This window comes from Drosophila elegans, unplaced genomic scaffold (assembly GCF_018152505.1).
Source record: "Drosophila elegans isolate 14027-0461.03 unplaced genomic scaffold, ASM1815250v1 contig_814, whole genome shotgun sequence".
Lineage (NCBI taxonomy): Eukaryota > Metazoa > Arthropoda > Insecta > Diptera > Drosophilidae > Drosophila > Drosophila elegans.
Window position 1 is genome coordinate 14,596,780 of NW_024546167.1, and position 10,804 is coordinate 14,607,583.

Consider the following 10,804-nt stretch of genomic DNA (forward strand, 5'->3'; position numbering starts at 1 on the left):
CAGGTCTTGTTGCTGGTATCTCTCTTTATGCCGCACCCCCTTTTTTGTGCCACCCACCGCCCCTTTATGTGGTATATGTTCTGCAGGTGGCAAAGCATAAAACTTCATTATTGTGTCGTGTCGCTTACGTGCGATGATGGCAATAGAATGCCGTTAACATCTGGCAGTCGCATCAGTGGCAATGATACCGCAAAATATCAGCAGCAGTAGCAGTAGCGGCAGCAAAAGCAACAGCAGCGTGCAACACGGCGAGGGGCAACAACAAAAGCAATATATCATGAGTCCAGCTTTTAGCAAGCTTTTCATAATCAGTGATGCATTGCCAACAGCCAGCAGCTGACAACCGTGAAGAGCAGTAGCACCAGCAGATGGAATCTAGGTGTACACTCAACAAAAACAAAGGAACTAGAAAATATATATCTTTAGTTGTCCTCATAAACTAACTTAAGGTTAGGTCGCTCGATCAAATTATTTAAACAAAATAAACTAGGCTCCCCCACTTACATTGATTCAAAAGTGATTGTTTTAAATTTACTTTTAAACTGCTGAAATTTAAATTTTAAGCTTGTATGTATCAATGATATTGAAGTTTTCTTTTTATTTAAATTTAGCTCTGATATTTGTTTTTCAGCTGAATATATTATATAAAATTCGCCTAACAATCAATACATTTCAATTATCTAAAATAGGCATAAAAAACTTTAAAACTGCTTGTCTATTTAGAAAGTATCTTTTGTTTTAATTTGCTTACCATTTGTTTTTGTCCATTCATCTTTATTTAAAACATTGGTTTCCATTCACACATCCGAATCACGAGGTCGATTTTCAATCTATTTGTTTTTTTATTTGTGTAAAAGGGCGCGAAAAATGACAGCAATGTGACTGGGGTGCCATTGTTATGACTCCCGCCTTTTTTTGCTCTTGTTGTTATTGCTGCTGACATAAATCCATATTTTGTTCAGCAAATTTTATGATTGGCCGGCAGCAACAACGACAACTACAAAAGCAAATCATAGGTGGAGAAGCGAGGGAAATTGCTAAAAATTTCCAATTAACTTTAAAGTTCAAGGAGTGGCAAAGAAATACTTTCCGTGGTGAATGACAATGACATCGTTGTGTGTCCTGCAGCATAAATCCCATTTGAAGATGACAAAATATTTTGGGCATTCCGCTGCGCTTTCCCTCCCTTTCCCCCTCCATCTCCCTCTTACCGCTAGCCATCTCGCTTGCTCCTTGTGGGGCCATCTTTGTCTCGCATTGTGTCCATCATTCTTCATTTAGTGACCCGACACGAGCGTAGGATGTCAGCAGCTGTTGGCTCTGGCCCTAGCATCATCATCAGCATCAGCATCAGCATCGATGTGGCTCCATTTCCAGCACCTTCCCACACGCTCTCAAGGGGATGTGGGGAGTGGGTGGTAGGTGGAGGCTATGATGTCATTGGAAAAGAGACGGAGATAGGTGGATGTGTGCAACGCATGCGGAAAGCAAACAATACGCGACAGGCGGGCAAACAAACATTCAACTGACAGCAGAAATGCGCCACGGAGACAGATGAATGGTGGTGCAGGAGGTCATGGAGGGGGTGGTGCAGCAGGGGGGTGGTGCAGAAAGGAGGTGGTGCAAAGCAGCTCTAGCCCGTTGCACGAAGTCAACAGTCAAACGGAGCTTGCGGTTTCAGGACATTGCACCCTGCGGTATTTGCTCTGCAGTTTTTGCCTTAAAAGTGTTGCCTACATTGCAGCTGAAAGATATATAGTTAGAGGTAAACAAAGGTGTCCAAAGGTAAATACATATAAAACTTCACACTTTTGAATAGTAAAATGAATATATTCCACCTCTAAGCAGCCAAAAATGTAAGATGGAAAAAAAAAACGCAATAAGATATATAATGAACTTAGTTTTTATTTAAGTTTGGCTGCAGGGAATACCAATCAAAGGTAATCCTTAAAAAGTATAGTTTTTAACCTTTTAAAACAAGCGGCCAAATATCAATTTAAAAATCCAATAACGACTGCTCTTTAATAACATTTGCAACCCCTCTCTTTGTTCACAAAAATACAGCTTCTGGCCGTAAAGAATTCACTTTGAGTGACTGCAATACTTTAAATCCAACACATCATTCCGGGCAGCTTTTGCTGGCCTGCCTCCTCTAATTACTTAATTACGTGCTCCACCATCGCTGGGAAGCCCGTTGTTGTAAAGGGCAGGTCGGGAGATCCGGATGGGGGATTGCAGGCTGGACGGCAGAGAAGCCAGCAAGAGCCACCGAAAAAGCCGCACTGGTTACACCTGTGGCCAGACTAATCTATCATGTGCCATAAAGCGCTAAACGGGAGCCGCTGCAACTGGAGAGCCGTAGGAGCTGTCTCTTTAGTTGTCCGCCATTCTCGGCCATTTTCATCCCGTTTTTCCCGCTTTTCCTCCTTTTTGCCGTGTTGATAAGCCGCATTGTGTCCGGTGAGTTGCGCACGCGGCTTTTGCGGTCGAGTGGACGGTGCAGCGCTAGAAATGTTTATGGCTCCGCGGGGAGCTCGGGCTCAGTGTTTCCGCGTGTAAGGGGTATCTTTGAGTTTTATAATGCACGGGAAAATATATTACAAATATTTATTAAGCAATATAGTTTAATTCGATTTTTGCATATAAAGCAGTCAATCCTTACACCACACGACAACAAAACTAAAAATTTAATTTTAAATAAATGTAAATAATAATATAATAATATTTTGTAAGTAAAAATTGAAGATTATAGTAAGATAATTGTTCAGTGTTTAATCAAAGATATATAAGACTGATTAAATTATAAATTATAAATAGTATATTTTCCAAATTTGTAATTCATTAAAATCTTAAAACTTTGAGTTGGTTTTCCCAAAAAAATCAATTTTACCCATTTTTCTGTCTGTGTACTTGTGTTTCGAACTGTAAGAATAGGTGTGGCGGTGTGCGTGTCAGTATGTGGGTGTGATTGCCGTGGCGCAGTTGTTATTGGCCAAACGAGTTGGCCATGCTGATCCCCACCGAAGCGTCTAAAAGCCTTTTGTGCCTTCTGTCCGTGCAATGATGAACAGTGAACACTAAAGGCCGAAAGATGTTAAACAACTTTGCTGGACTGTCTTCCCTTCAGTCCTTTTTACTTGGTTTGTCGAGTTTAAACACTTTTAAGCATATAATTCATACACATTTTAGTCTAAGCTTAGCCTGACTAAATACAATTTGATATAATTATTTGTATGTTTAAAAACGTATGTTTTAATATTTCCGTAACCTCTGTGGCACAAACGGTTATGACCATTTAGCTTGCGGCTGAAAGGCATGCAATGAAATATGCTGAATTAAGCATTGGCATGAAAAACCACTGCATAATTTTGGGCGCAACACTGATTCACTCGGATAAAATGGAAAAGATGGGGAGGAAAAACTTTTTAATAAACTATTTTGCAGCGTCGACAGCTGGAACTTTCTTTCTTGGTGACTTGCCAGCACCCGAGAATTTCTCTTTTCCACATATATGCAGATAAATATCTGATTTCTTTTCTGGGGTACAGAATGAAGTTGTCAACATGATTCGCAGTGAGCCATGAATTCTTTTGCTGCCGACACACAAAAACAAATGCCAAAACGAAAAATTATTGAACTGAAAGGAGAAATTCCCATAACCTTTCGGTGTGGGACAACAAAATAAAATTTGTTGTAAGCGTCAATAATGCAAATTGATAAGACAGGGGGTAAAATATTTTCCTTTAGCAAGGTTCACAAGAACCAATTGGCAAAATGGCTGTCGGGTAGAACATTAAAAAAAGGCAAACATGGTTGTCACAAGATAATTACGAAGCAGAAAGCAAAGGTAGAGAAGGGTTCGACATGCAATAAAAACAATGAAGTGAATGGGAATAATTGAAAAACAAAAGGGAAGAATATTAGATGGCATTTTGAAATACCCTATTTATCTACTTATTATACATTTTATAAAAATTGACATTCCCAAATAAGATATAGAATTCCAAAGATCAAAATTATAATGTTATTTGCAACGCTCTGATTTTATTTTATAAGTTTAAAAAATCCAACCAACAAAGAAAAATAGTTTTTAATATCTTTTATTTTAATGAACTTAATTTTATGTATATTCCAAAAATACCTTCAGAGAGCGCATTCAAATTTTGATTTCACATGTTATCGAGGAAGAAAAATAAAATGTAGGAAAGGAAACAATCGAACAATGAAAACCCAGAAAAATAATTGAAAAAGAAAGATACCTCAAAATATGTAGATACCTTGATTAATTTAAAATCAACAAAAACATGAATATACTTTATATTCTCAATGTAAATTTCGTGAACATTTTGCAACGTCCATATTATTAATTTTTTTTTTTTGGTTTCTGCACAATTCAATTTTCGTTGTCCACAACTGGCTGAGGTAAAGGTCTTCTCTTCTGGCGGCCAGGACTTAAGTTGAAACGCAAGGAAGCCAGGGAAAATGTCTAAATACAACAAATATCGGGGGCCTGAAATCAGATATTACCCGCTACCTGAGAGGCTGTGGTAGGCAGTTCCGTGGAATAGGACACGAATGCCTTCAGGGTTCTGGCTGCAGCCGATGGAAGTGTTTCCCTGGCCCTTAACTTGTGCTGATGCTGCAACATGTGCTGCTGCTGATGCAAAGGCACTCCTGGCGTAATGCGATATTGATCGTTAAAAAACGGATGCTTTAAGGCTTCCTCGGCGGTGATGCGTTTCTGGGGATTCACTTCCAGCAGACGGGACAGCAGATCGTAGGCGTTGGCGGGAAACTCATCCAGGCCATCGTACATTTCCAAGTGGTGTCCACTGTTGTGGCACAGGCAATTAAACGTGGGCTGCTCGCAACTGCGGCACATCTCGGTGCTGCCATCGGGTCTCCGATATTTCCGAAATGTTTCGGGGGCCAGGAAAAATTCCGCATACCGAAACCTCATGCACACCCGCCGCAGATCCAAGGTGTTCACCTTCTGCGCCAGCATAATCAGTCGATCCAGCATGAAGGCTGTCTTTCGGACTGGTATATCACCGAACAAATTGATTATTTCCGCCAGGGCTGCACAATCATTGGGGGCCTTGAAAAAGGGATGCACCGCCGAGAGCAACGAGAGCATTATAACGCCCGCGGCCCAGACATCCACTGCCGTGGATTGATGAGGATATCGGAGCAGGACTTCTGGCGGTCTATATCCTGGAGTGCCGGCCCGAGAGGCATGCATTTCCTTCTTCGTCGTGTTCGTGGAAACCACATAGTTGTTGGGATCCATATTGGATCCTACAAGTCGCAGGCGATTGAGCAACCTCATCGTGTCGGCCTTTTGGTTGGCCACATCCTTTTTGGTCAAGTGCCCACAGGCTTGCTCTCGCAGTCTGTGGATATTCGGGGTTCCTGATGGTAGGGCATGATCCACACCCCCACCGCCACCCAAGGCTCGCATCTTGCGACTGGCCATATAATCCTCGGCCTCGGCCTGGGCAGAGTTACCATCTGGCAGCATTAGCTTCCTGCCACTCTCCATGTCCCTCAGAAAACTGAATGCCTCCGGGGAACTGAGTTCATTTGACTGCATAACACTACCATCGTCGGCGATCCTTTGAGCCAAACCGAAATCGCAGAGCAGAAACTTTCCTGTTCGGCGATTGTATAGAATGTTACTCGGCTTCACATCGCGGTGAATCACATTGAACTTATGCACATGTCGCAGGGCGACAAGCAAGTTCCTCAGATAATCCCGAACCTCCTGGAGACTCAGACTCCTGAAGATGTCATGAAACCGATCGTGTGTCATATAGGGCATCACAAAGGCCACATTTTCGTTGGATCTGATGCAACAATTAATGCCGATGACATTGTCCACCCCGCCAATGCGAAACATGCACTCCAGTTCCCTGAGAATTCGCTCCGGATGATTTGTGGGATTGTGATGTTTGATGGCAAATCTTCGCCTCTGGGTTTCGACAAGACAGCGTTCTCGCTGCAGGGTTCCCAATAGAACCGAACTGAACGTTCCACTGCCGATGCGGCAATGCACATCGAAGATTTGGCTTATTTCCGGAATGCTCTCCTGCAATTCCTTCAGGGCCTCCTCGTTCTTGTCGATGGCTTGGAGATTCTTTGCCTGCAAGGCAGATAGTTCCTTAATGGCATTGCGACGATTGATTTTGGCCAGCTTTTCCGTGAGTTCTACAGTGCTTTTGGTCGCCTTTTGAGTGAGGACCTGCTGTGCCTGTTGCTGTTGCTGATAATGAAGCCCAGAGACTGAGGGCTGAGTTACAGTAGGCATAACTGTTTGCTTGACATTATGATACCGATTCACACGCGCATGTTCATAATCCCCCACAATTGGTGGCTTGTTCGAGTGGAAATTTCCTTGGTAATTGGTTAAGGAACTCTTCCTTGTAGATTCGGTTATGGGGTTAGCACCGCCCACATTTAAAAGCGATTTCTCCTGGCCACCCATCCTAATAGCATTAAGGGATTTGGTTGGCGTCTGCTGATTATGATGGTGATGCGACTTCTTCTTGTCCATTTTATCAGTTAGAATTTTAGTAAACATTTGCGCCACCCATGAACAGCCGAGGGATTTAAAAAAAGGGTCATAAATGCCTTACTTTGTTTAACTCTTTCAATTGTATGCTTTTTGATTTAGGCCTGTTTTCGGGGTAGAGCGCTGTTCAATCTGGCGCGCTAAACCGCGATGTAAATACAATAATTTCGAATGTATTTGGGGGGTTTAGTGTTCGAATTTTGTGCTAGAAAAGTGACGAGTTACTAAATGGAAAAAACTGTGTACTTGTGTTTTTTTCTAATCATATTTTGACAGCTTAAGGAAAGCTTTTACTTTATTGTTTTAGTAAGTCAAGATTATCTGCAGAAGGGTAATTAATAACAAAAACATAAATCAAATGGAGATAAAGTATTTAATACATTTTAGGCATTTTTGTAAATTTAAATTTTATAACAAACTCTTTTGTATCTTTAACTAGAGTACATTTTTTTATCATACCCCTAGCCTCATATATTCATGGCAACAGACTCACTCACCAGCTATTCATAATTCGCTACTCCATTTGCCTTGGTTTGTGCGGAAAAAGTTCCTGGGAAACCTATACCAGGTGTTGCCATTGTTGAGTTTGATTGCCTGCACAGTGTCGCCACCTAGCGGCGACTATTCCGCGACGTTGTTGTCTTTGTTGTCGTTGTTGTCGTTGTTGTTTTGTTGTATGCAATTTATCGTTACAGGACTCGACTTCTAAAATGTCCACCCACTTTGGTCGAAATTGTGCCAACCCGAAAAAGGGCGGTGTCAACATCAGCTGCTTGTCCACTTGTTTGGCACTTGATGCTCGAAGTTTTCCCGCGGCAACAGCTGACATCGTGGGCGTAACCAAACTACCTCTAAGTCCTCTTATCCCAAGCCCCCTTACTTTACACCTGTTATTCTCCCTATTTTCAAAACAAGAGTAGAGCGTTTATTATTTTATAAGTTCGCTACCGAAAGTAAAGTTTGCCCAATAAATATTTATAAATATCGTAAGTAAGTTTAAAAGTATTGATATTATAATTAATCGCTTTTAATTTATATTCTTTTTTAATTTTTTAATAAAAATAAATATGTAGAGGAAACCATATATTATTTTTAATTGATCAGCTAATTAAAATTAATATTATAAACTTCTTAAATATAACCAAACATATAATCCGAAGATAGCCTTTAACAGTTCAAAAAAGTTAAAAGTAAACCTTATTAATAAAAACTTTTGAAAGCAAGGTAAAATTTGAAATATAATATTTCTCACTGTGTATTACCTGCCAATTAAATTTATAGAAATCAATTGTGGCGCTGGCAGCTGAGATTGCCTCTTTAGAAAGTCATTTGGCAGTCGCAAAAGTAAATGGGAATTGAATGTGTTCACTCATTACGAAAGTTTCTGGGATAGGAAAAGGTACTGCTCCCGAAGTAATTGCCCAACAAGGCAAACTGGTTAGCTGGCATTTGAGAGCAGGAATTACAATTACCCAATGCTTTCCTTGGCGCTGTTTTCCTTTGGATTTTCCTCGCTCCTCGGCCCACGCTTTTCCGGTCCCAGAACCTCTTGTTTATTCACTGCCGGCAGTCAAGTGCAACTGGCCTTTTCGAAGTTTGTGCACAACTATTGTCAATTGCGCTCGGGCCCAAAGAGAGTTGGCCCCGGGAATTCTCGAATGGCCAAAACACAATGCAGAACAACACTTGGCTGCTTCCCCTTCCGCCCACTAAAGAAATAAACGGGGAAGGTGGTGTGAATCCCATCGCCAGCCGACAACAACTTCTTCATCAAGCGAAACTCCCTTCGACCGAATTTCCTTGGCGCCTTCCGCCGTGGCAAGCGCCAAACGGAAACTTTTCCAGCCAAGTCCGTTGGGATTAGCCTTGATGGCCAGGAGGAGCCGAGTGCGAAGGACTTTGGCAGGATCCAGGTTAGACACTCACACTGGCTCGGTGGCAAACTGCAAATTAAGCTCGACAAAACGATTTGCTTAGATTGCCGTGTACAAATAGGTTTCGGGATTTCGGTTGTTGCAAATGCGGAGGTAATGAGATGGTTTAATGTGAAATCGTTTGGCAACCGTAACAAAGTTTGTACCTTTTTTTGTTTTTTATATTTAAGACAAGCACTTGTTAAAATTTAAAGGTTACCATTTTTGAAAATTAAATATTGTTTTAGCTATGGTAGTTTTATTATTATTAATATAATGCTGTTATTCTGTAACTAAATGTTGCTCATATCTAATAGGTTGGACACCTGCGAAGCACTAAGAACCACAAAATTGTACAATTCTCGTTAATACTTAAAGCATTCTTTTACGACATGAGGTAACTTGTCCCTGCTGCTGCCTTGGGTGATGGTCAGTCATATTTCACCCGACCAACTTTCCAATTTCGACTGCCACCCATCCAAGAAATTGCCCAAATGTAACCCCTTCAATGAAGACCCTTCACTCAAAAAAATATTTATAATAATACATACATTAAAGCTCACTAAATGTTTACATATTACTTTTATTGTTAAAATTAAAGATTGAAATTAAAATGCTAACAAAAACAAACTAACTAAACAATCAGTTTTCAAAGCAAGAAATCCAAGACATTAAAAAAAACTGAACTCATATTTTATTCCTATTTAAATTAGGATGATTTTAAATATTAAGTTAAAAATAAAATTAACACTTCGTGGATCAATAATTTGTTTTATTATTCAGAGTTTTAATATTGTCACCATTAAAGTTAAGGTCCCACTTTTGGACAGGCCATTGGATTACACATCACATTTTTGCTTGTGGCCTGCGCACCCACCGCTGCAAGCATTGAGATTACTAAGTAGACTAAAATCAATTTTTTTATTTGAAAGTAACAAATAAATTCACAAAAAATCACCTAGTATGTTAAAGAAGCTTTCAACCCTCATACTGTTCGAACTGTGAAAGTGGCTTTGAGATTAAATTGATGCTGATGCTAAGAGGCTTGCAAAATTAGTGTCGGTTAATTGGTTCTGTGAAACAAATCATTTAGTTTAGCTGATCAATTTTGCAAAATGTCAGTTAGATTTCACGTGCTTTCTTATTGAACTCTTAACAACAATAAAGACATATTGTGCTTTTGCAAGACTTATAAATTCTATAATTTGTTTAATTTATGAAATAAAAGCAATGAATTCTTATTGATGGAAATTTATATAACATATTAATATATATATCACAATATTTATATGTCAATTAATTTTAGAAACTATAAAATTTTAAAAATGGTTGTCAATGATAATATTAAAGAACTTTTTTTTTAGTGCATCCTCACGCCTTTCTCCTCGCTGTCGGAGCCTTTGTCTTGCAGTTTCGGACAAACAATTTCGGTTACCTCACTCGCAACACGTTGCGGTTAGCAGAGGCGTGCCGTTGGGGGGATTTTGGAATGGGGGTGGGTTGGGAGGATGGGGCTTGGTTTAGGCACTCGGAATCTTGTATGGGCCAAACTCCCGTCGCGTTGCTTGTTGATTGTTTTGCCATTTTGCGGTTGCAATTGATGGCACAGGTGGTGGAGAATGTAGGAGAGCTTCGCAAATGACCGCAGTGCTGCTGCAAAACGGGGAATGGGGTGCGGAATTTTGGAGGGGCTAAATTCAGGACAGCCAGTCTTAAAGCCTGCAAAAGTCTTCTTTTGGTAACGAATGGCAGCTGGCTGTTCTCCCGACCGAAAAGGTAAACCCATGGAAAATGGCTACCGGCCAAGGCACTTCTTTGGCTTCCGTTTGGAACACGTGTCCCTGTCTTTTTGATCCTACTCCCCTTTGTTAGATTTTGTCATTGCTAATGCTTCAGTCGAGGTAATACCCTGACTTTCGTTGCGATATTCGGAATTCCAAAAAAATTAAAATACTTGACTAAAAACACTTGCTGATTCTGGCTTCAAATTCATTTAAAACAAGGCTTTACATTTTTTTTAAAGCTAAAATAACGTTAAAATTTAGTTAAACTATATGTGAGCTTTATGATTCTTAAAATACGTACGTTTTTCTAAAGTAAAACAATTGTCAATTCCATATATCAATATCTTTATAAAATAAAATTGTCTCTATTTCGCTCTTTTGAACAGAATAAAAATGTGTAATTAATAATATGTAAGTTGTTAATATAATTTATTCTATGAATTGCATCATTTTAATCAACATTTTGTATATAAAATGTTCGCAATGGTAAATTGTTCACTACAGGGAATCCTACTGTTGTCTCCCCTGAAATCAAC

General features: G+C 40.0%; 1 protein-coding gene and 1 long non-coding RNA gene across 2 annotated transcripts; both read right to left on the bottom strand.

The window, feature by feature from the left end:
* Positions 1–4,301: 4,301 nt before the first annotated feature.
* LOC108149240 (cell division cycle 7-related protein kinase) lies at positions 4,302–6,829 on the bottom strand. The gene has a single exon (XM_017276675.2). The coding sequence runs from the start codon at positions 6,578–6,580 to the stop codon at positions 4,517–4,519; it is 2,064 nt and encodes a 687-aa protein (XP_017132164.1). The 5' UTR covers positions 6,581–6,829; the 3' UTR covers positions 4,302–4,516.
* A 2,406-nt stretch (positions 6,830–9,235) lies between these two features.
* LOC108149291 lies at positions 9,236–9,528 on the bottom strand. Its single transcript, XR_001774615.1, has 2 exons — positions 9,443–9,528; positions 9,236–9,390 (listed from the first exon to the last, which is right to left on the bottom strand). It is a non-coding gene; the product is annotated as an uncharacterized LOC108149291 (long non-coding RNA).
* Between the last annotated feature and the right edge of the window lie 1,276 nt (positions 9,529–10,804).